Here is a 20,655-nt window from a genome sequence, read left to right as displayed (position 1 = left end):
AGAAGGACAGCATTTACAGACCTCATTCAATCTGAGAGTGCACTGAAAATATTTTATCTCAATTCAGGGAGATGAAGACCATATTGTGAGCCTGTGTTATGAGACTGTTTGTGGTGGCCATTCAGTCCTGCTCTTCTGTCCATCCAAGAACTGGTGTGAGAAGCTGGCAGACATCATTGCCAAGGAGTTCTACGGTTTGCAACAAACTGAGAGTAAGAGAAAAGTACTTAATAGAGGACTACAGTGCCTTTAAAGAAAATTAATTTTAGTAGGAACTATAAAAATACTTTCTTTCTCAAGGTTCTGCAAAAAACTCAGCCCTTGCCCCAGTTGTTGTGGACAGAGAAGGGATTGATGAGGTCCTGGATCAGTTAAAGCGTTCAATTTCAGGCCTGGATTCTGTGCTCCAGCGTACTTTGCCATGGGGAGTGGCATTTCATCATGCAGGTATTCCTGAATATCTTGGTCTTGAATTCAGTAATGGTTAAGTCATATGGGTTCTTTTTTCTTGCAGGTATCAGCAAGTTACCAGTTGTTTTTTTAAGCATTTTGTAGCTTATGATTAAATAAGGTTTAAGAATCCCACAGTTACAGGCAAATTTGAAATTCTTTTTTTGTGGCTGAAGATTTTAATTTGCAAATTGTTTTGCTGCATCTTCTCTATGTTGTGTTGGTGTCCTAGGGTGACTTTATGATACTTATATCCCCAGTCAGCTGTTCTGTTTATGCTGGGTATTATGTTCTGTGCCTTCAAGACTGGCTTTGAAAAGTGAAGTTTTGTTTTGTTTTCAACCTGCCCACTCCCCCACAGTTGGCAGGATGCAGACAGGGCAGTCCATAGTGCTGCTTTCGCTTTTTGCTCTTGCTTTCGCTTTTTGCTCTTGCTTTCACTTTTGCTCTTGCTCCTACTTTGCTTTTGCTTTTGCTCTCGCTTTTGCTTGTTAGTTAGTTTAGCTAGGCAGTCTGGATTTCTCCCTGGACTGTCTTTCTTTCCCTTTTCTTGGAACTACTTGAGCCTGCTCCAGACTGGGACCTGGGAAACACTGAGAGTTTTCACCCTGTGGCTTGCAGCAGCTGCCCCAGCGCTGGAGGGACTGATAAGAGAGCAATCCGAGAGAGGCTTTCTGAATTTGTCATCTTTTTCAGAGCAGTGGAAGTGCTTTGTTCAACTTTTCTCTGAGGAATCCTTCCCAAACCAGTTGGGGGAGGCGCCGTGTGGGTTTGCTTTCTGGAGGAGCCCTCTTTGGAGATTTTCTCCCAAATTTGCCCTAAACCAGGACAGCTGGATAACAGCAACTTCTGGAATACAACTTGCCTGGTCCTTTCTTTGTGAAATGGCTGAAAACTTAACTGATTTGCAGCTCCAGGATTTTCAAATTTTTCCTAAAGCTGCCAGAGTATTTCAGAGCAATTTTCCTCAGCTTAATATTGAAATAAATGAATGGAGACAGTATAACAATAAAAATAAAAATGAAAGGAGCATGTGTTGTGAACACTTCTGCTTGCATTTTTTATTTCTTACTTAGGTAGGTAATAGAGCATGTCACCTGTTGATTCACTGAGAGAAAAGACTGACTGGGAGAGAAAACAGTAGCTATGGCATTGATTATGTAGGAGGAATGATTCCAAATGCTTGTAGAACCTGTATTTCTTATAAAATTGGCCAGAAGCTCTGAAGGTAATGTAGAAGGATACATACTAGACCTGTAATGAAATAATGAATACGGAGTCCAGGATCAGGATGGCAGATGAGTAAATCCTATTTCCCTACTGTTTTCTCATTTTTAATTTATTTCTTAATATATTTACTTGAAGTGCTTGTAAATATGGAGTAAGTAGTTCATCTTGCCACCTTAGAAAAGCTAGTATATCACAGTCAGTTGAATAATAAAAAATTAAGGGTGAAATTTCACTTCACTTACTGGTCAGAAGTTAACTAAAGTAGCGCTGCAAGTCTGGTTCCTAACGCTGACTGGTGAATGTTCATTAAGTCTGCTCTTCCCTTGCTGGACAGCAGTATTTTCAGCTCTTCCATTGAGTCTCACCATCACAAGGGTCACTAAAAGCCCCGTCTCCCCAGGCCTGACTTTTGACGAGCGGGACATCATTGAGGGAGCGTTCCGGCAGGGCCTGATCCGGGTGCTGGCCGCCACCTCCACGCTGTCGTCGGGAGTGAACCTGCCTGCGCGCCGCGTCATCATCCGCACGCCCACCTTCGGGGGCAGGCTGCTGGACATCCTCACCTACAAGCAGATGGCTGGAAGGGCTGGCAGGAAAGGGGTGGACACAGAGGGTAAGCAGAGCCTTTATTGGCATTCTGTCGGAGCGGTGTTAACCTGATTAAATCCAGGGCGGTACTTCGCAATTAGGGACTAATCATGATGAATTCCTTCGGTGTGCTGTATGATTAGGTTAATCAAGATGAGTTTGTTTGGTATTAATTTGTTTGGTATTAATGGAGTAGAAGTTGTAATCCCCAGGGGATTGTTTTCACTGACTGAGACTGACTTTGGTATTTATATGTCAGTTACTTCAGGAACAGGCTATTTTTGCCTTTGAATTCTTGTTAGCTTCTGTGTTGTTCATTTGCCTTAATTCTGTGATCCATGGTCAGTTGACTAAAGTGTTTAGAGTTTTAGTGAGAAAATTTGCAGTAAGCTCTCATTGGATGGGCCTAAAATGTAAGAAATGCATGTCTACAAAGTCAAGTCTACAACCCTAATTTGACAAACTTCTGTTGTCTGAAATTATGATTTAGATTTATTAAACTTAACCATCAATTTTATGGATCTTGAATGTATTAATGAGACAGACAGGGAAATATGATCAGTAGTTCACAGGTAATATGGCACCTTCTTGCATATAGTGGCACACATTGATGTTCAACAAAAAAAAATCCTGCCTGTTATTTTAATTTGCAATGAAAATTTATCTTTGTGGATGATTGCAAAAAGCCACATTATGCAGCTATAAACACAGTAGAAAAGAAGAAGTTCAACAGATGTGGGAAGTGGGATTTGCCCTCCTGATTGTTTGGTTGGTGGTTGCTGGAGCCCTATGTAAGCAGACTGTTCTTACATTTAGCTTTCTATTTTTGCCTGAGTAGCATAGCAACAGAGCATTTTGCGACCTATATCTCTGTGAGCTCTCCCTGTGCGTTCAAGGAAAGGGCAGCTGCAGGCTGGATTTTGAAATTTTCCAGACTTTCTCATTTGACTGTAGCAGGCAGGTGTAAAATTACATTATTCCTTGAAGTTTCTTCTTTTTCTCCTTCAAGTTACAATAATTAGTACCCTTTTTGACAGTTCTGATGTGACAGTTCTGATGTGTAAGCAGTTGATTTTATGCTGATGAGCTTCATGAATGTACCATTTTTTTCCACTCCACAGAGTCTTTTGGATGAGAACATAAAGCTATGTTGCCAGCTGCTACTCTGTCACAGAGTAGGGAGACTAGAGGACAGCAACTTCAGCTGGAAAAAGTGCCTTATGTGGATATGAAATTTAGCTGACAGACAAAAGATAAATGCTCTTGGGTTGAATTCCTCCTCCTCTCCCAACATTATAGTTTTGGATTGTCTTACACTTTGGATTTTTAATTTATTTTTCTTGATTTGATAGAAACTTAAAAATATAATTTTGGAGAGTGAAATGTGTTTCTTTTAGTATTCATCAAAACTATGGTTTTCCCAAGAGAAATAGGTAAAGCTGAACAAAACCTAGAATTTAGTAGGGCCTTTGTAGGTTTTAATGGAATTTTATGCCTAGATATCCAGAGTTTGTCTAGTCTGATGCTAACCTGGACTTCCCCTAGTACCTGAAATGTTCAATAATGGATATTGAAACAGCTCAGTTCCTTTTAAAAACATTGTTTACTAGATTGCAATTATTGAATTATCAGTGGCATCTTGGGAAAGAATATCCCCCAAGTCTTGTAAAACTGTCAGATAATGTAGAGCTAAGTGGATACCCATCTTCTGTTAGATTTTCTTTTAGGTACATCACTCTGAAAGAGTCAAAGGGAAGTTTTCAGAGGAAATTTCAGGCCACATCAGAACCCAAATACAAAATGAATATATGTTCTTTATTGCTAAAATAAAAATAAGCTTTTCTTTCACCAAACATTGCTTTACAGGCAGTTTATCTTACCTACTCTCCAGTTCTGTCAAAAGTACATGATCAACTGATATCAACATTTTCACCTGGCAGGATTAAAAAAGTCAAAGACACATCCTCTGAACATCATTTCATTCTGTAGTTAATGTATGTAATTATGTTTAAGCTGTATTTTGTTACTTGCCTACACTGCATTTATTTATTCTGTTCATTAAATTTAAGTGCAGCTGTGTTTTCATTACCTCTGGATTTGCTAATTACTGTAGCATTTCCACAGCTACAGTTTTATCCTAAATTAACATTCCTAGGATCATACTAAGATACCCACTACCAAAATTACCTTGTGTCCAGACTACATGCATTTAAATCTTAACAAGTTATCATAAATCTGTCATGATATTTAATGTACAGCTAATCCAAAACTAGTGTTCTTCTCTTAGTCAAAGGCAAGCATGTCCTACCCATAATTCATTTATCCTGTGCCAGTTGACAAAGCTTGCAACTAGCTAAGGTCTTCAGTGATCCAGTTTCTCCCTAATAGCTTTGTGGAAAAAATATCCTTTATGTGACCACTGTGTTTTCCATGGTTAAGCTGTACTGATACATGGAAAAACTCCACAACTTGTAACAGTTGTGAAGTAGGTGTGTATTTATTCAGCAGGGATAACTCCTCCAAAGACACATGCGCTTTCTGAAGAACTTCACCCTCTCTTTATTCCCTGAGAGGTTACACGTGCATCAGGTTTTGCAGTTCACCATGCATATTCATCTCCTAGCTGTGCCGAGCCTTGCTTGGCATTATGATTAGCTTATCAGTCCTTCTGTGCCTGTGCAGTCTCTGGTGGTCATCTGGTGGTCACACAGGAGGAAGCAAATGAGTTTTCCAATGTCTTCCTCAGGGTGGACTTCTCACCTTGTCTCCTTGTGTGTGCTCCCTGCTCTCTTGGTGGCAGTTCAAACCACAAGGCTGGTCTAGGCTTTTTTTGGGGTCTGAGGAGCCTTTCTTATCTCAGCAGCCTTGCAAGTCTGGTACTGTTTCCCTCCTGCTTTGGGAAGCAGTTCCTGATCAAAATATCCTTGCATTTTCTCATTTTGTCTTCGCAAGCACAGCAAAAGTTCAACAATACACATGATTAAACAGCTATCCTTAATCAATCACCTTTTAGTTTCTAACCCCCTTGCCTCAGTACCATGATCTCGTTAAAGGAATTTGCCCATTATTTGCATTTTTTTTTCGTGGCTCTGGGATGGTTTTTGTCTCCCACAGAGTTTCACTAGTTGGAGATTAACTGAACAATGTCTGACAGAGAATTTTAAGGTAGGATATACTGAGATGTACTTTCAGTGGAAGCCATGCAGGATACTTATGTGTATGTGTATATAAATGCATATATGAAAGTTCCGAGGATGCACAGTTACTTAGAACAGTAATTTTGGATTTCTGAATTAGTTATTTCTGGAGTGAAAGCTGGTTGACTTAATACAAACTGTCAAAATACTGTGCAGCTTTTATGTTTTCTTCTTACTTTTGAAATTTTTTTCAATTTATTAATGTAATTAAAAACTCAAATTGATGCCACTGTATATTATGGTTCCACTCAACTCCAGAATAAGAAGCAAGAGCGGCTCAGCAGCAAAGCAGATGAACAGAGAGGCTGTGGATGACTTGCCAAGATCCAGACTAGCCTAATGTGACTTTGAAGCTGGCTCTGCCTTAGTTCTGATGTACTAGCAGTTCTTACATAGCAATTCATAAGCACTGTTTAAGCACATTTTTTAATCTTCTTTAGTTACTCAGCTTTTTTTAAAATACTTACAGTTTTCCATTCCAATAATATGTCCTTGGTGAGCTGTGTGCAGCTGTTACAGTGCTAAGATGCAGTACTAAAGTAATTGGCTTTGTATTTGTTTTGTTTTTCTTCTCCAATAGGTGAGAGCATTTTAGTCTGCAAGGCCTCAGAGAGATCAAAAGGTGCTGCTCTACTTCAGGGATCTCTCAAGCCTGTTTGCAGCTGTTTGCTTAGAAGAGAAGGGGAAGGTGTTGCTTCTAGCATGAAAAGAGCAATACTTGAGGTACAGGACACTAAGGGATTAGAATTGTGCTTGGACCCCTTGCAGGGCGGTTTCTTCTGTGACACCACCAAATGGTTTCTGTGCACTTCTTTTTCATGTGTTTCCTCCTTTGTCAAGTCAGTCATTTATTTGGCTCTGCCAGCTTGCTTCAGTATTCAGCATTTTGTCTAGGATGTTTCTCTGCTTGCTGCAGACTGGGACGCTCAGAGAAGCTTTGTTATTATGTTTCGATTTACTCAAGCAGCAGGCAGAACTAAGTGTGATTCTTAAAGTTTAGGTGTGATCTGACACTGTTAACTGGAGGATGTCTGTAAATTACTGATCCTAGAGGCTTTGTAGACTGAACTGGGCCATAATGAATTTATGAAACCTTGTAGGGTCTCTTATTTACCTTCTCAACTTACCTACCTCTTCTGTGCAGGAATGATTGAAATTTTGTGAATACATTTTTGGTGAGCAAACAGGGGTAGTACCCAATTTGCTCCCTCTTCTGTAGGGCTCCTATAGAAGTAAAAAGGACCAAAAGGATTTCATTTCACGTAGGTGAGCTTATGTCCTTTTCCAAAGCTGCTTTTGGGCTTGAACTTGGATTAGATACAAGACTCTTTAAATAGAATCTGTTTGCTATACTTCTACTGTCTTTTGAAAACTTTTGTGATGCTTAGAACTTTGTTGTACTTCCATAGATTTTGAATTTTAGCAGACCAATGGAATTTCTAAATGTATGTTTCTGCATAAGAGCTGTATAAAGGAAGGGGGTTCCTTTAAAGCAAAACCAAAATCCAAGGTGAACAAAATCACTCTCAATCAGGAAAACAGTGGTGGGGTATAGCATTCATATTTATTAAGAGAAACCTTCAGTATGCTGAATAGCCTTACAAGAACTCCACTTTCATGATTTGCTTTTTGTATTCACAGAATTGCAGTTTGTGTTCTAACATACTTTAATATTTCACAGTGTTGGCTAAGAAAAGTGCCTCAGGCTAGTCTCAAATCTAAATTGCTGCTATGTGTATGTTCACTTTCAAAATAAGATTTTGTTAATCATTCTTTTCCATAGCTTAGTCCTCTTACTTCTGCCTAAGATGACTGACTTCTTGCCAAGAACATCTTTAAAAGTTATCTGTTGCTTTGCCTCATATTCCCCTCTCTGGGAGAATGGTTCTTTAAAACTGAGATGATGGATCACTCTCTTTGATTCTCTGATCTGATGTTCTGTCCTGCTGCATCTCTGGCAATATGAACAGGTATTTGTCTTCAACAGATCATAGTGGGGGGAGTAGCCAACACTCCAGAGGATGTGCAGACCTATGCCTCTTGCACTCTGCTGGCATCCAGCTTGAAGGAAAGAGAATGGGAAAATGGGAAAGAGCAAGACAAAGCACAGGCTGGACCTATCGAGGCTTGTGTGGCATGGCTGCTGGAAAATGAATTCATTCAGGTTGTGGACTCTGGCAATGATGTGAAAGGTAAAGCTGGTGTTCCTCCCAGTGATTGCAGTTTTGATTTGCTAACTCAGTAGATGTTCAATGTAAATTAACAGTAAGGACTTTTCTGCATTTTTATTGTATTTTAAAGAATTGTGTATCAAGAATTTTCTATCTTTCTGGAAGGTATCTTTACACCTCTTTTAACATATTTTGCAGGCACATGTTCTTGGAAGGCACATCACATTACCTCCATACCACCTGCACATCACCTCTAAGACTAATGCATCCTAGTCTAAAAATTCCCAAAATATCGCTAAACAAAGCAAACTTTTACCACAAGATTGGTGCATATTAACTGCAGACTGTGATTTTTGTCTTTCTAAAGAGAAAAAGGCTAGTTTAGACATAGGCAAGGCTAAACCTGTTATTGTTTCCATTTTTCTGTCTTCAGAACGGAGACGTCCACTATTTCTTATTGAAAAAGCAGCTGTGAAAAGTTAGAAATCTCTCAAATGCAGCACAACCTGAAAATTATTATAAACTTGCACCTAAATGTTTCTCTATGTAATATATATATTTTTTTTAACAGCAAAGGTTTATCAGCCAACACATCTTGGCTCAGCTACTCTTTCCTCTTCTCTTTCACCAATTGAAGCCATGGAAATCTTTGCTGACCTGCAGCGAGCTATGAAAAGCTTTGTTCTGGAGAATGATCTGCATATTGTCTATTTGGTAGGTTCCTATTCTGTGCCTTGTATTTTCCACTACCAAAACTAAGGGGAGACAGCACAATGCAAAGTTCTTGGCAGCTCCATGAACACAGGTTTGAGTTTTTCTGTGCTTTGCTTAGTTTGTCCTTCATGAAGAAAAGTTTCTAAATGGAAGGTTCTTCAGAATTAATGTGTTACCATAGTGTCTATTGTGCAGACAGGTGCTGAGTGCCATTTAACCCCATTCTTGTCACCCTTGACTTACTAAGATTTCAGAACTTAATAACTTTTGAGCATAAAATAATTGTAGATTTTCTGAGGCACTTGAAATTGACGAAACAAATTGATTTTTGAATGTGTGATCAGCAGACTTAATTTCATATTACTTTTGGAGGCACAGAAAAATGTTGGGCTTTTGGTATCTATTTTGCTTCCAAAAAGCCTCAGAGAGCCACACCACTTCCTTTCTATGGGTGGGCCTTTCTTTGATTCAGTTACAGTGAAATTCAGCCCTGATTTAGTTTACTTGCCTGGTGATGCTCCCAGGGCTAAAGGAAGGAGTGTGATAAATCTTATAAGGGAAAAGTGTCCCAGAGTGTGTCAAGATTTATGAGCACATAGACTTGAAAAGCTAAGCACTGCTATTTAAGACCCTGGGAGAGGAAGCCATGAACTTGTGAAGAGTATTGAGGAAACCAGATGGATTTGCACTGAGCTACTTGGGATTCATGGCTACCAGAGGCCCATCATGCAATCATCAGCTGAAATCTGTCAGTCAGCTTTAGCCTTCTTTAGGAGTTAGGTGTATTCACTTTACCAGGATGATAAATCAAAGGCAGAATTTGGGAGTCTTGTCTGAAAAGAAAGTTCACTTCAAGAGGAATGTGCTTGCAGTCACAAAGCTTGTTGAGCTGGGAGACAGGGGCAGGCAGGAGTCTGAGGGTACCTGTCTCTGCTTGGTGAATTTAATAACCCAGTTATGGGCTAAAACTGATAGATTTTTTTTGGATCTACTGCTGTCCCATATGTACTCATATCTCTGTTTAAGAGGACCACATTATATTTTGTTCTATTTCTGCCAGATAAAATGAACTCATTTGTGTTATGCACAGTGAATTTTTTCACTGTTTGCATGTCCAAAGCAGAAAAAAAAGAGTGAAATTTGTTCCTGTTCTGGGGTAGAGGCAGTGATGGCATAATGTTTTTTATGCTGTAGTTTTTAATTGCAGCAGCTTGTCTAAGGTTATTTTAAATCATACACTGTTGAACAAAATGTTCTTGACATTCTCTTCTGTTAAGCTACTCTAAAACACTTTCTTGCAAGTCTGTTCATTTTCAAGGCCAAAGGTTTATTTCATTTTGTTGCTTTTTTAGTTTTTTTAAGTATTGTTCTTCATGTGTTCCTTATGAGCTACAGGGAGTTTATCTGCTGAAGTAGTTTTAAATTCTTTTAAGCTTGCATCTTTTACATGTAGAAATACGAGAATTCCAAGCCCTTGTATTTTAGGAAAGTTGATTAAAACAAATAAGGATTTGCTAGACTAGGAAAATAGTTTTCTTTAAAGAAAAAAAAACAAATCACAACAAAAGCCCAATAAACAACAAAAGATAAACCCCCATCTTAATAACTTTTGTTCTTCTCACCAGATGAAGAAGCATGGATGATTTACAACCACATAGGCATCTAGTATTCTGTGCTGTTTAACATTTGTGCCAAGCAACTCTTAGTTCTTTCAAAATAATTAATCTTGCTTTATCGATAAAGGTATGAAGGCATTTTGTCTCTTCATAGAGGATCTGACTCTGTGCTGACTAAACATTAACAGAATTGGTTTTATGTCTAAAAAACATTAAAAAAAATTCTGGAGGGCTTTTTGTTAGTGCTAATAAAAGTGGAGATTGTTTTGTACTCCAGGTAAATGAAAGCTTCAGCAAGTTCTGGCAAGTTCTGTGTCCTTCCTGCTTTATCAGAGGCTGTGGGAGTGGTTAGTGTGGTTACTTGTGGTTTTAAAAAGTTGATGGATGTCTGTAAATTATGCTAAAAAAGAATAAAATTTTGTTTTCTTAAAGGACATTGAAGAGACAGCTTAAAAGTAGTTTAGTGGCTTGGATTTAAAGAATAATCTGACAAAGATTTTAAATTGTTTAATCATTGGAGGACCCATATGAGTCAGATCTCATCAGTACAAGTATTAAAGAAACTGGATTAGAAGAGCTTTTACTTTCTTCATGGTCCACGCCTGTGACTCAGTGCCTTTACGTCGTGCGTAGGATGCTCTAACCACATTCCCTAGGCTGTACTTTTGTTTACCCAAAACTCTGTTTAGTTCTGTTTATTTCTCTAAAACAGTTTTTTGCATTGTGTTATTTTCTTTAGGTCACCCCAGTGTATGAGGAGTGGACCACCATTGATTGGTACCAGTTCTTCTGCCTATGGGAGAAGCTGCCTGCCTCCATGAAACGTGTGGCTGAGCTGGTGGGGATTGAAGAAGGCTTTCTAGCTCGCTCTGTAAAGGGCAAAATCACGGCTAAAACAGAGAAACAGCACAGACAAATGGCCATCCACAAAAGGTAGCCACAGAATGTGGGTGTGCAAGTGCAGAGATCAGAGGCTATAACATTTGTAATGCACAGACTCTGTGTCTGTTTTCAGGAACTGGCTCTTTTTCTGAGTGAGCTGATAGGTCAGAGAACCTGGACCTGGTCTGCTCTGGTCTGAGAACACTGGTGGCACAAGATGTTTCTGCTGATGTGTTTGGAAGCTATCCTCTCTGTTTCTTTTGTGTGTTATACAGTAGAACTGTTCTGTCCTATGTATGACAGCACATTTTGGCATGTACAGTAATGTGCCCCAGATGACAATTTTGTTTCTTCATGTACTTCATCAACAGGTTTTTCACCAGCCTTGCCCTTCTGGATTTAATCAGCGAGGTTCCTTTACAAGATATGACCAAGAAATATGGCTGTAGTCGTGGTCAGCTTCAATCCTTGCAGCAATCTGCTGCCACTTATGCAGGCAAGTTGTCTGAGCAAAATACCCCAGAAGTCTTAGGCTACTCTCTCTGTTTTTTTTTTTTCTTGTCCCTTCAGATTTGGGGCTAAAATAGCCACAGTGTGGTACTGACAGCAAACAGCCTTGTGAAACCACTTATGGATTTATAGCTTAACCTGTGTTTGCCCCTGCTGTGGAACCACAGAGTGTGCAGTGGGAAGGGGCCAGCTGAGGGGAATCAAGCAGTGTGCAGCATGCTGAGGTCTGTGGAAATCAGCAGTGTGCTGTGCAGGAATGTAGCTGGTTCAATACTAAGTATGGAATTAGTGCAAGTCCCTTCTAAAGCTTTGCTCTATGAGGAAAGAATACCTTTCAGCATTGAATAAAGTTTGGAGCCTCTAAGATGGGACATGGCTTTCTTCTGAATGCAAAATTAATTGGCCAGGAGGTATAAGGTTATGGTTGTCAGAACAGAGTGAGTGGCTTCTGGGTCATTTATCAGCAGATCACAGGAGGTCAAGCAGCTGCTACCTTTAACTTCCCTAAGAAGGCTGTGTGGGAGTAGAAGTAACAGCCCACAGTGACCAAGATATTTTTTTTCTATTGCCTAAATCTTCATTACTCCATAAGTGGGTTTTCAGTTTTTAAGACAGTTTTAGCTCGACTTGCAAAACCCTCTGTGTGGGCTGCAGCATGAGTCAAAGCCCCAAAATGAAAAGGTCACGCCAACTGATGCAGAGTAGTTGAATTTAATTCTGGTAATATAAATAACTTTTTTTTTTAACTTCTTAGTATAAATAACTTTGTAGCAGTTTCATAATTCTGTATTTCCAGTGTTAATAGTTTTCACAGGAGTAATCTGGGAAATAAAATGAACTACTGATATGACATAGAGTTAAGAGATATGATAAAAGCTGTATTCTATAATCACTGTAAAATTAGTGAGGAATACCCATGTCTTTCAGTGGTTTTCATTGTCTGTAGATGCAGTCTGTGAATAAGAAACTGTCTTTTCTGTGCCTTTTTCTTTCTCCCATGCACTGGGGACTGCAGTTGTAACCTGTATCATAGGATTTGCTACCTCCTATAATGCTCTCAGTAACTGAAATCCTGCAGGCCAAGGTCTACTTTTATGGATGTCAGTGCTGGGTTTCCTCAAAGATCTATGGCTTCCCTTAATGACTCTCATCACTACTTTCTCCTTTGCCTTTTTTTTCCAGTATGATTCTTTCATAGGAATCCTGTTTCAGGATATGCATGTGCTTCAAACTTTCAATATTAGCATCTTTGAAAAAAGAAGTGTCATTCAGAATTTCTGCCTCAGTGATTACCTAGTTAATTGCAGATTGAGTTCTGCAAAACTAGCTCCTACTCATAGTTGTGATAAACACGAGTTAGTTTTTGTAAATAATGGAAGGTGAGAAATGTAAAGTGAGTGCTGAATCAGATTGGGAAGTGGGATGTGAATCCAGCTTAGTAGAACTGGAGCTGGAGTTCAGACATTAATGTCATTTTTGTGTTCCAGGAATGATAACAGTTTTCTGTAATCGACTGGGCTGGCACAACATGGAGATGTTGCTGTCTCAGTTCCAGAGCAGGCTCACTTTTGGGGTGCAGAGGGAGCTGTGTGACCTGGTGCGGGTGTCTCTGCTCAATGCCCAGCGTGCCAGGACACTTTACAGCGCTGGCTTTGTCACTGTGGCTGACCTCGCTAAAGCCAGTCCTGATGAGGTGGCAGCTGCTCTGAAGAGCTCAGTACCATTTAAAAGGTGAGAAATTGCTAAGTCCAGAAGTCAAGTAAAGGAGTTTGTAAGGTGAAGGGTTATAGGATGAAACCTGCAATAAAATGTGGCAACCCTTTGGAACTTTGTGTCAAATATTAAGTTAGAAATAACTTGTAGGTCTCTCTGACTGATCACAGTCGTTCCATGATTTTTCTGAAATTAATAGAAGCACCTTGTATTTACAGAAAAAGTTTTTGACACTGAATTTTTCTTCTTATTCTTCTTCTCAATGCACTGCTTAGTCCTGGGTAAATTGTCAGTGCATTCTGGGGAGTTTTTGCTGCCCCTAAAAGGCAGCTTCACCATATGTTCAACGATTTATTACTGATTATCTTTTGGGATTCTCTTGTGATTTATATGTTAGTGCAGTAACAAGTTTCCTTGATCAAGTACTTGTTGGACTATGCCATGATACTTGTCTGGTTCATGCTTTTGAAGTTTCCTTAATTTGGAAAACAGCGCATGGAGGGTGATTCATTGAGACCTGCATCTTGCCCTGGCAGGGAATTGGGACTTGTCTGGGGTATGTTTGAACACAGAAATCTGGAAATGCTTTTGAGGTATGCAGCCAGCAATATCTTTCATCAACATCTATTCATATTTAGAAATAGTTATTTCCAATTCAGTTATTTCCCATCAAGTGCATTATATTTTAGGTAGAGTGCTTCAGTAAAGGAAGCTGTGAAGAGAGTTGACATGGGAGCAGAAGAGAATAGTGCCAGCTCCTTGTGTTTGTTACATTCTGCATGGGTGTTTACGTGTGCCTGTTACCTTCCCACAGTGTTCGTAGGGCTGTGGATGAGGATGAAGAGGCAGCAGAGGAGCGCCGGGCCATGCGCAGCATCTGGATTGCTGGAATGAGGGGCTTCACTGAAAGAGAAGCAGCCTCTGTCATTGTGGAGGAAGCCAGGAGACTCCTGCAGCAGGATTTGGCACTGCTGGGGGTGCAGTGGAACCCAGAGTCTTTTCTCGAGACTGATACATCCTCTGTGATCAGCAGTGAGTCAGAACTGGAAGACAGACTGCATAGATCAGATGGAGAGGAGTCTGCTGAGTCTTCAAGGGTGTTAAACAAAAAAGGCTGCAGAGTTCAACACTGTAACGGCCTTGGTTCTCAGATTGGAAACTTATCAAATATTAAAAAGGGATGGAAAAGGCGACTGAGCAGTAGCACAGAAAGCTCTGTATTTGAGAGTGAAGTCCTGGGCAGGAAACAGGCTCAAGCAGAGGAAGGCAAGGGTGATCTTGTGTACAGTGCTAGAAAACGGCCAAATATGTGCAGAGGAAATGAAAACATAGAAGATCTTTCTCTGGTCAAAACCAAGATGAATTCCAGAACAGCAGTCTCAGAGCACCTTACTGAACAAGGAAAAACACCAACATTGAGACCAGATTCTTCAGCTTCTAGATTGATTAAAAGCACAGATACACATTTAAATCGGACTAGGAACAAAAATACCGCTTCAAAAGGGCGGAGGTCACTTCTTGAAGATTCAAATAAGCTTAGCATAGATATACAAAAGCTGCCTGTTTCCCACAGCACCATCTCTACAGATAATTCTATTTCAAACCAAAATAATAAGGAATTTATGGAAACAGATTCTGTAACTCATAAAGTCTCAAGTTCTGTACAGATGGGGAGCGTTAAGATTGGGAAGAAAGATAAAATGGAAGGATTATTTACAGAGCCTAGCACCACTAATGAAGGCATGCCTAAGGGGAGAGCAGGTTTTCAGGCACCTGTTATGCTGAAGGGTACCCCACACACCAGTGTGGAGACACACAGTATTGTAGGAAGTAGAGGGATACCTGGTAGTGCTAGGACACAGAGAACTGACAAAACTGATGTTAAGCAGAATAAAAGGAATAAAACTCAAAGAGATGTGAGCTGTGCTGAGGTGAGGATTGATAAGAATTTTTGTCCTGGTGAAGAGAAAACCTGCAATATTCAGATTCAGAATGCTGGCAAAAATGAGAATGAAAAGCCCAATGGAATATTGTTGCAAGCTGGAACCATGCAAAATGGCAAGAGTCATCCTAAAGATTTTCTGAACGGGTCTTTAGTAAAATCCAGAGGTGTTTGCAATGCAGATAGTGTTCAGAATGATCCAGCCTCTCATCTGTTTTCTGACTCTAGAGACTTTGAAGACAGCATCCAGTTGGATACTCAAACTGAGATGATAATAAAACAGGAGGGAGCAGCTGGAATCACAGGACAGCAGGGGATACAAGGTTCAGAGCTGGCAGCAATACCACAGCAGGAAATATCAGAAAAACGAAGCAGTTTATGGACTGAGAATGATACTGATAAAAGGCTGGCTGCAACAGTTAGGAAACTGAGCTTCCCAAGTCTTATCACAACAAATGACATTACAAAAAACACAACTCAGCACTGTAGTAATAAAGTTTTGGAATCTGGAGGCCTTAATTTACAGCCTGTAGTGAAGAAAATAGAACCTGCACCTTGCCTTAAAGAGAGTGATTTCTCAATGACTGACTCACAGCTACACAGTTTTCTACAAGATTACCAGACCCAAAATTCAGTGGAAGGGGAGAGTGAGTCTAAAGACCTGAATAAAGCAAGCTCCCATTTTGGTAGGGAACACATTGTACAAGTAGAATGCCATCCTGTCCCTGAAACAAGCCTAAATATCAGCGATAACTTGCTGTTTGATGAGAGCTTCAGTAATGTCAGTGACCTTTCAGCTGTTCACATCATGGAAGCTGATGGAAAGGACCCTGTGGCTTTGCTTCCTCCAGATGGTGTTTTGCAGAATCCAGGGCCTGTTGAGAATAAATTTGATGTCGGTGACAATCAGAAAGAACATGAGAATCCTGCACAGTGTAACAATGTGTCTCTAGCATCTTCGGATGTAGTAGCAGAAGTTTTAGACCATGGAAATTCCCCATCTTTTCTGAAAGACATTCCTTCTACATTTCAAGGTCAGTCAGGATTAAGAAACTCAGTAATTTGTAACAATGACCCCAGACCAAAGGATTTAGTAGGAGATCAAGGTGAAAAGCTCCAGAGAAGCCACCAAGCTTTTGAGAAGAACCCCCATGCAGTGGTATGGACTGAATGCTCGTTTGAACTAAGCCCAGGATTGCAGGATGTGTTGGACAAATGGCCTAGCCTCTCAGGGACTGAAACAGCTTCAGCAAGTTCCAGTTTCAAAGGAGAGTTAGTTGCTCCTATTGTTAGTCAAGAGCCAGATCCAGTTTTTGAATCTGACTGTTGTGAGCAAGAGCCTTTGCCCACTTGCCAGGATTTAAAAAGCTCTTTCAAGGTTAAAGAAAACAAAATGGAAAAGTTGGATCTTCAGAAAACACATGGCATAACACTTCATCTTGAGGGAAGCAACAGAACATCCTGTCCTGCAGCAGATAATAATAATGGGTTTATTCCTCCAACACCTCCCAAAGAGCTTTTTCCAAAATGTTCTGTTTCTCTCACATCTGCAAGAAAGGGACAAGTCACCTGCAAGAAGGAAGGGCGGACAACTCAGCTACAGCAGAATAGTGAGGGCAATGCAGAGCAGCAGGTAAAAACATTCCAGGACAATCTTGAGTGTCTAGACCCAGCTGAGGCAGATGAGATAAAAGATAATTCCATGGTAGACCAAGGCTTTTCACTGCAGCTATCTCAGGATGTTTTTCCATTTGTTCCCTTAAGTGCTGAAAGTTTCACTATTATTGATGTAGCAAGCGACAGAGCACTTTTCCAGACTTTTGTTGCAGAATGGAAGGAGAAAAGCAGATTCTCCATCTCAGTGGCATGTGAAAGAACAAAGTGCCTTTTGTCTCCCAAATCAACAATTGGTGGCAAATTCAAAAAAGGTCAGTTTCCTGTTCCAGTGCATTATTTTGTGAACAGCATATGGTATCTTCAGTTTAAAGCAGCCTAGAGAAGGAAAGGATATGCAAAAAAGGAGGAAAATCACTGATATAACAGGATCATGGAGTGTTTGGGGTTGGAAGGGTCCTCTGGAAATTATCCAGTCCAACCCCCCTGCTAAAGCTGGTTCATGCAGAGCAGAGTGCACAGGATCATGTGCAGGCAGCTTTTGAATATCTCTAGGGAAGGAGATTCCACAACCTCTCTGGGCAATCTCCAGTATTCTGTCCCCCTCAAAGTAAATAAGGTTTTCCTCCTGTTCAGACTAAACCATCCATAAAGCATCCCTTCCAAATTCTGGCCTTTTCGAGCAACCTCTCCAAGAGTTGAGATAGAAGTGTGTTCCTTTCTTTCAGTCTAAAAAGCACTTCATATTTGCCTGTCAAAAATCTATTTTGATAGTTAAGAAATGTTGCTGTTGTTGTTATGGTGATGTGACAGCAAAGAATCTAACTGCTTAATCTTGTCATTTTAAAGGAAGAATATGTTTAAAAAGCAGCAGCAAACTGCAGCATATGAGTACTTCTGTGGGGGAAAAAAGAAGCAATATTGCAACAACCCAGAGACTGATCTGAATTTCACATGTGATTATATTGAACCAAGTTTACATTTTGAAAATATTTGAAAATATGTAACCTTTGGTTCAGGGGCAGTCACAGACAAATATTCAGATGCTCTCACATACCAACTAGCTGCTAACACTTCATTACTATCACCAGAGACCTGTCAAGGAAATGCTTGACACCAACTCTCCATCCTCTACTAACACGCAGCTCCTTTGATTTACTAAGACCTGATAATAGTCAATTTTAGGCTCAACTGTATGTATTTGCATTTTCAGAATCCCAAATCTTCTGTATTTATGGATGCCATTTATAATAGTAACTTCAAATTATTTCTTTAGTGAGTTCTCCTCAGCAGACACAAGTTAAAGATGAAGGATTTCGTGTCCAAGGATGTGAAGACATCTTGGTAGTTGGACTGGCAGTGTGTTGGGGTGGAAAAGATGCCTACTATATCTCTTTGCAGCAGATCCAAGACCAGAGCGGTAAGTGAGCAGACAGACTCTGCTGGGTTATTTGACACTGCATCTCAAGAGAGTTCCTTCAGCAGATAAGGTTCTTGGAAGTGCTGTGATTGTCCCAACCCCAGCTCAGATGTGTGCTGGAGTAATTGAGCAGTCTTAGGTGTTTAACACCCTTGGCCAGGCTGCTGTGGATACATCTATAGCACTGTGTAATAAGGGCAGCTAATTGGCTCGGACTGTGAGCATGAATTTGGCTAAAACATTTGCTCACTCCCAAGTTCTCTTTATCTAACTTGCTTTTTCCTTTCAATCTCTTCCAGTTTTTGCCCTCCAGAACATATCTAGCACTCAAATGCTGAACACAGCCCAATCTATGCCAAGTGACCTTGTGACTAGGGTTTGATTCCTGGCTCTCCTTTGTTTGTTAGTACAGACAGAGCATATTGCTTTTGGAAGCCTAGTCTGTTTTGAAAAAAAACATGTAATAGTGCTATAGATGTATTGTTTGTTCATAGTTCAACTGTAGCTTTTGTGCTTTAGGTGGTTGTACTCAAGATTTTTCTCTTGCTGTTTTTATCATGTAATGGGGTAAAAGATGATTTTTGCTTGTATTTCCTGCCTTAGAAATCAGTCTGAGTTTGGCACCCCCACCTTTGGACCAAAGCCTACCTGTGACAGAGAGACTGAACCATCTGCAGCTGTACCTGCAGAAGAGGACCAAGAAGGAGCGCTCACTTATCATGTATGACTTCATCCAGCACTATAAAACTCTGCTGATGGCTTGTGGCATCTCCTTGGAAGGAAGTTTTGAGGACCCAAAGGTTTGCAGGATTAAGAAATTTCTCTTGGGTGAAACTACTAGTTTAAACACAAGGGTGGAAAGACAGGAGTACCTTCTGGTGCTTCTGTTATTTCAGTATGAATCTGTCGGGAAGTTTAGTGAAATTTTCTTTCAGTGGGCAATCTAGAAGAGTATTTTGAGGACATTTGCTTTGTTCTTGGTGCCTGCAAGAGAAACAAAGAGTTTCAGAGGTTAGCACATTATTATTTCATACCTCACTTGGCAGGGGAAATGAAGACAAATCTCTCCCCAGTCCCAGTGGACAGGACTTAACTTCTGTTTTGTTGCAGTAAGAAGCCTCAGATTGTAGTGTTTCTGTCAGGTTATTCCTTCTGAGAGCAGAAGACTCTATAAGCAAAAGATTTACCCACTATGCATACAGACCACTTTGCTACCCCTGTTTTCTCAAAACAAAGCAAAGTTTACATGGAATTTCAAAAAGTTTGGGTACCAGTTGTAACTCACATGAAACACTAGCTTGAGGTAAAAGCACCTTGTTGCTCATGTTACAAAAAGCTCTGGGTGCACAGAAAATACCGTTGATTTTTAAAGCTGGCTTTGCATATGGGCTGAACAACTTCGTGGCAATACTCAGCTGTGCAGGAAAGTAGCTAAGGTGTTCAACACAAGGACAAACATAGATATTTTCATACCAAGACACAGTTTTAAGATTAAATTGAAGAGCAGTAAAAGCATCTTTCCTTCACTGTTCCATGTAATAGTCATACTCATGTTGGTTCATTTTAGTGACACAATGAATATATTCATACACCCTCCCCAGCCCCATATATAAACATATGAGTTTTTACTTCTGCTTGCATGGCAGAGGCAATGTAGAAATCTGTGCTTCATCCTGTTTTGACACAAGAAATTGAAATGTACATATAAATTAATTTGCTTTGAAGACAGGGGTTTAAGCTCTACGAGGAGTAAAATATCCCATGCAGAATTCTTGGCATTAGTCCTGTTCTGCCACAGATAGGAGAGCTCAGCTTGGTTAATATTCTAGATCAATAGCAAGTTCTGATCTCCAGAAAGTCATTTTTCAGATTAAACATGTTTTGATCCTGATTTTTGTATTTATTCCCTTTGAGTCAAGTTTTAATAAGTGAAAAGACATTTCAAGATGTGTTTGTTTGACAGAGGATCAAGTTTTCAAAGTACAGAAATAACTTTTCTTTTAGAAAGAAATAACTTTTCATTCTCACTCAAGAATTAAGCTCTTCAGCTTAATTAAAATCCTCCTGAAGGATTTTACTGAAATGACCCAACAAATTATTGCAGTTTACCTGCCAAGTGAAGAAAAAAACCATCCACTATAATCTTGAATTAAGCTCTGGCTAAATATTTGCAGTTTATTATGACTAAAAGGTAAAAAAAAGTCTCATGGAGGTCTCCCTTTTTAAGGTTGCATGTTGGCTGCTGGATTCTGGCTCCAAGGAGCATACCCTTCACAGCATGGTGACCAACTTTCTCCCCAGTGAGCTGCCCCTCCTGGAAGGAGTGGGCACGGGCCAAGGGGTGCAGAGCCTGGGGCTGAGTGCCAGCACAGACCAGTCTGGGCGGTACAGAGCAGCCATAGAGTCTGTGCTTGTCTTCAATGTCATGGACCAGCTCCACAAGGAGCTACAGAAGGAAAATCTGACAGGTAAAGAGACATCCTCCACTTGGGGGCAAAGATGGAGGGTAAATACAGCTGTGCTGCCACAGGCCGAATGATCCGTGCAGAAGAGAGGCAGTTTGGAAGTTCTTATCTAAATGTATTCTGTCAAAATGTTCATTTGTTAA

At 40.1% G+C, this 20,655-nt stretch overlaps 1 protein-coding gene across 1 annotated transcript in view; it reads left to right on the top strand.

Moving 5' to 3' along the window:
- POLQ (DNA polymerase theta) overlaps positions 1-20,655 on the top strand; it is a 48,969-nt gene that overhangs the window by 11,195 nt on the left and 17,119 nt on the right. The window contains exons 6-18 of the mRNA XM_031056661.1: positions 68-212; positions 301-447; positions 2,081-2,293; positions 6,046-6,188; positions 7,453-7,657; positions 8,208-8,350; positions 10,706-10,899; positions 11,220-11,344; positions 12,846-13,089; positions 13,886-16,941; positions 17,904-18,047; positions 18,651-18,847; positions 20,275-20,515. Of these exons, the coding sequence (XP_030912521.1) occupies positions 68-212; positions 301-447; positions 2,081-2,293; positions 6,046-6,188; positions 7,453-7,657; positions 8,208-8,350; positions 10,706-10,899; positions 11,220-11,344; positions 12,846-13,089; positions 13,886-16,941; positions 17,904-18,047; positions 18,651-18,847; positions 20,275-20,515 (5,197 nt within the window). The remainder of the gene's footprint in view (positions 1-67; positions 213-300; positions 448-2,080; positions 2,294-6,045; positions 6,189-7,452; positions 7,658-8,207; positions 8,351-10,705; positions 10,900-11,219; positions 11,345-12,845; positions 13,090-13,885; positions 16,942-17,903; positions 18,048-18,650; positions 18,848-20,274; positions 20,516-20,655) is intronic.

The sequence above is a fragment of the Geospiza fortis genome, unplaced genomic scaffold, assembly GCF_000277835.1.
Source record: "Geospiza fortis unplaced genomic scaffold, GeoFor_1.0 scaffold1, whole genome shotgun sequence".
Classification (NCBI taxonomy): Eukaryota; Metazoa; Chordata; class Aves; order Passeriformes; family Thraupidae; genus Geospiza; species Geospiza fortis.
The sequence above is the reverse complement of the archived record's forward strand: the minus strand, read 5'-3'. Positions and strand labels throughout refer to the sequence as shown.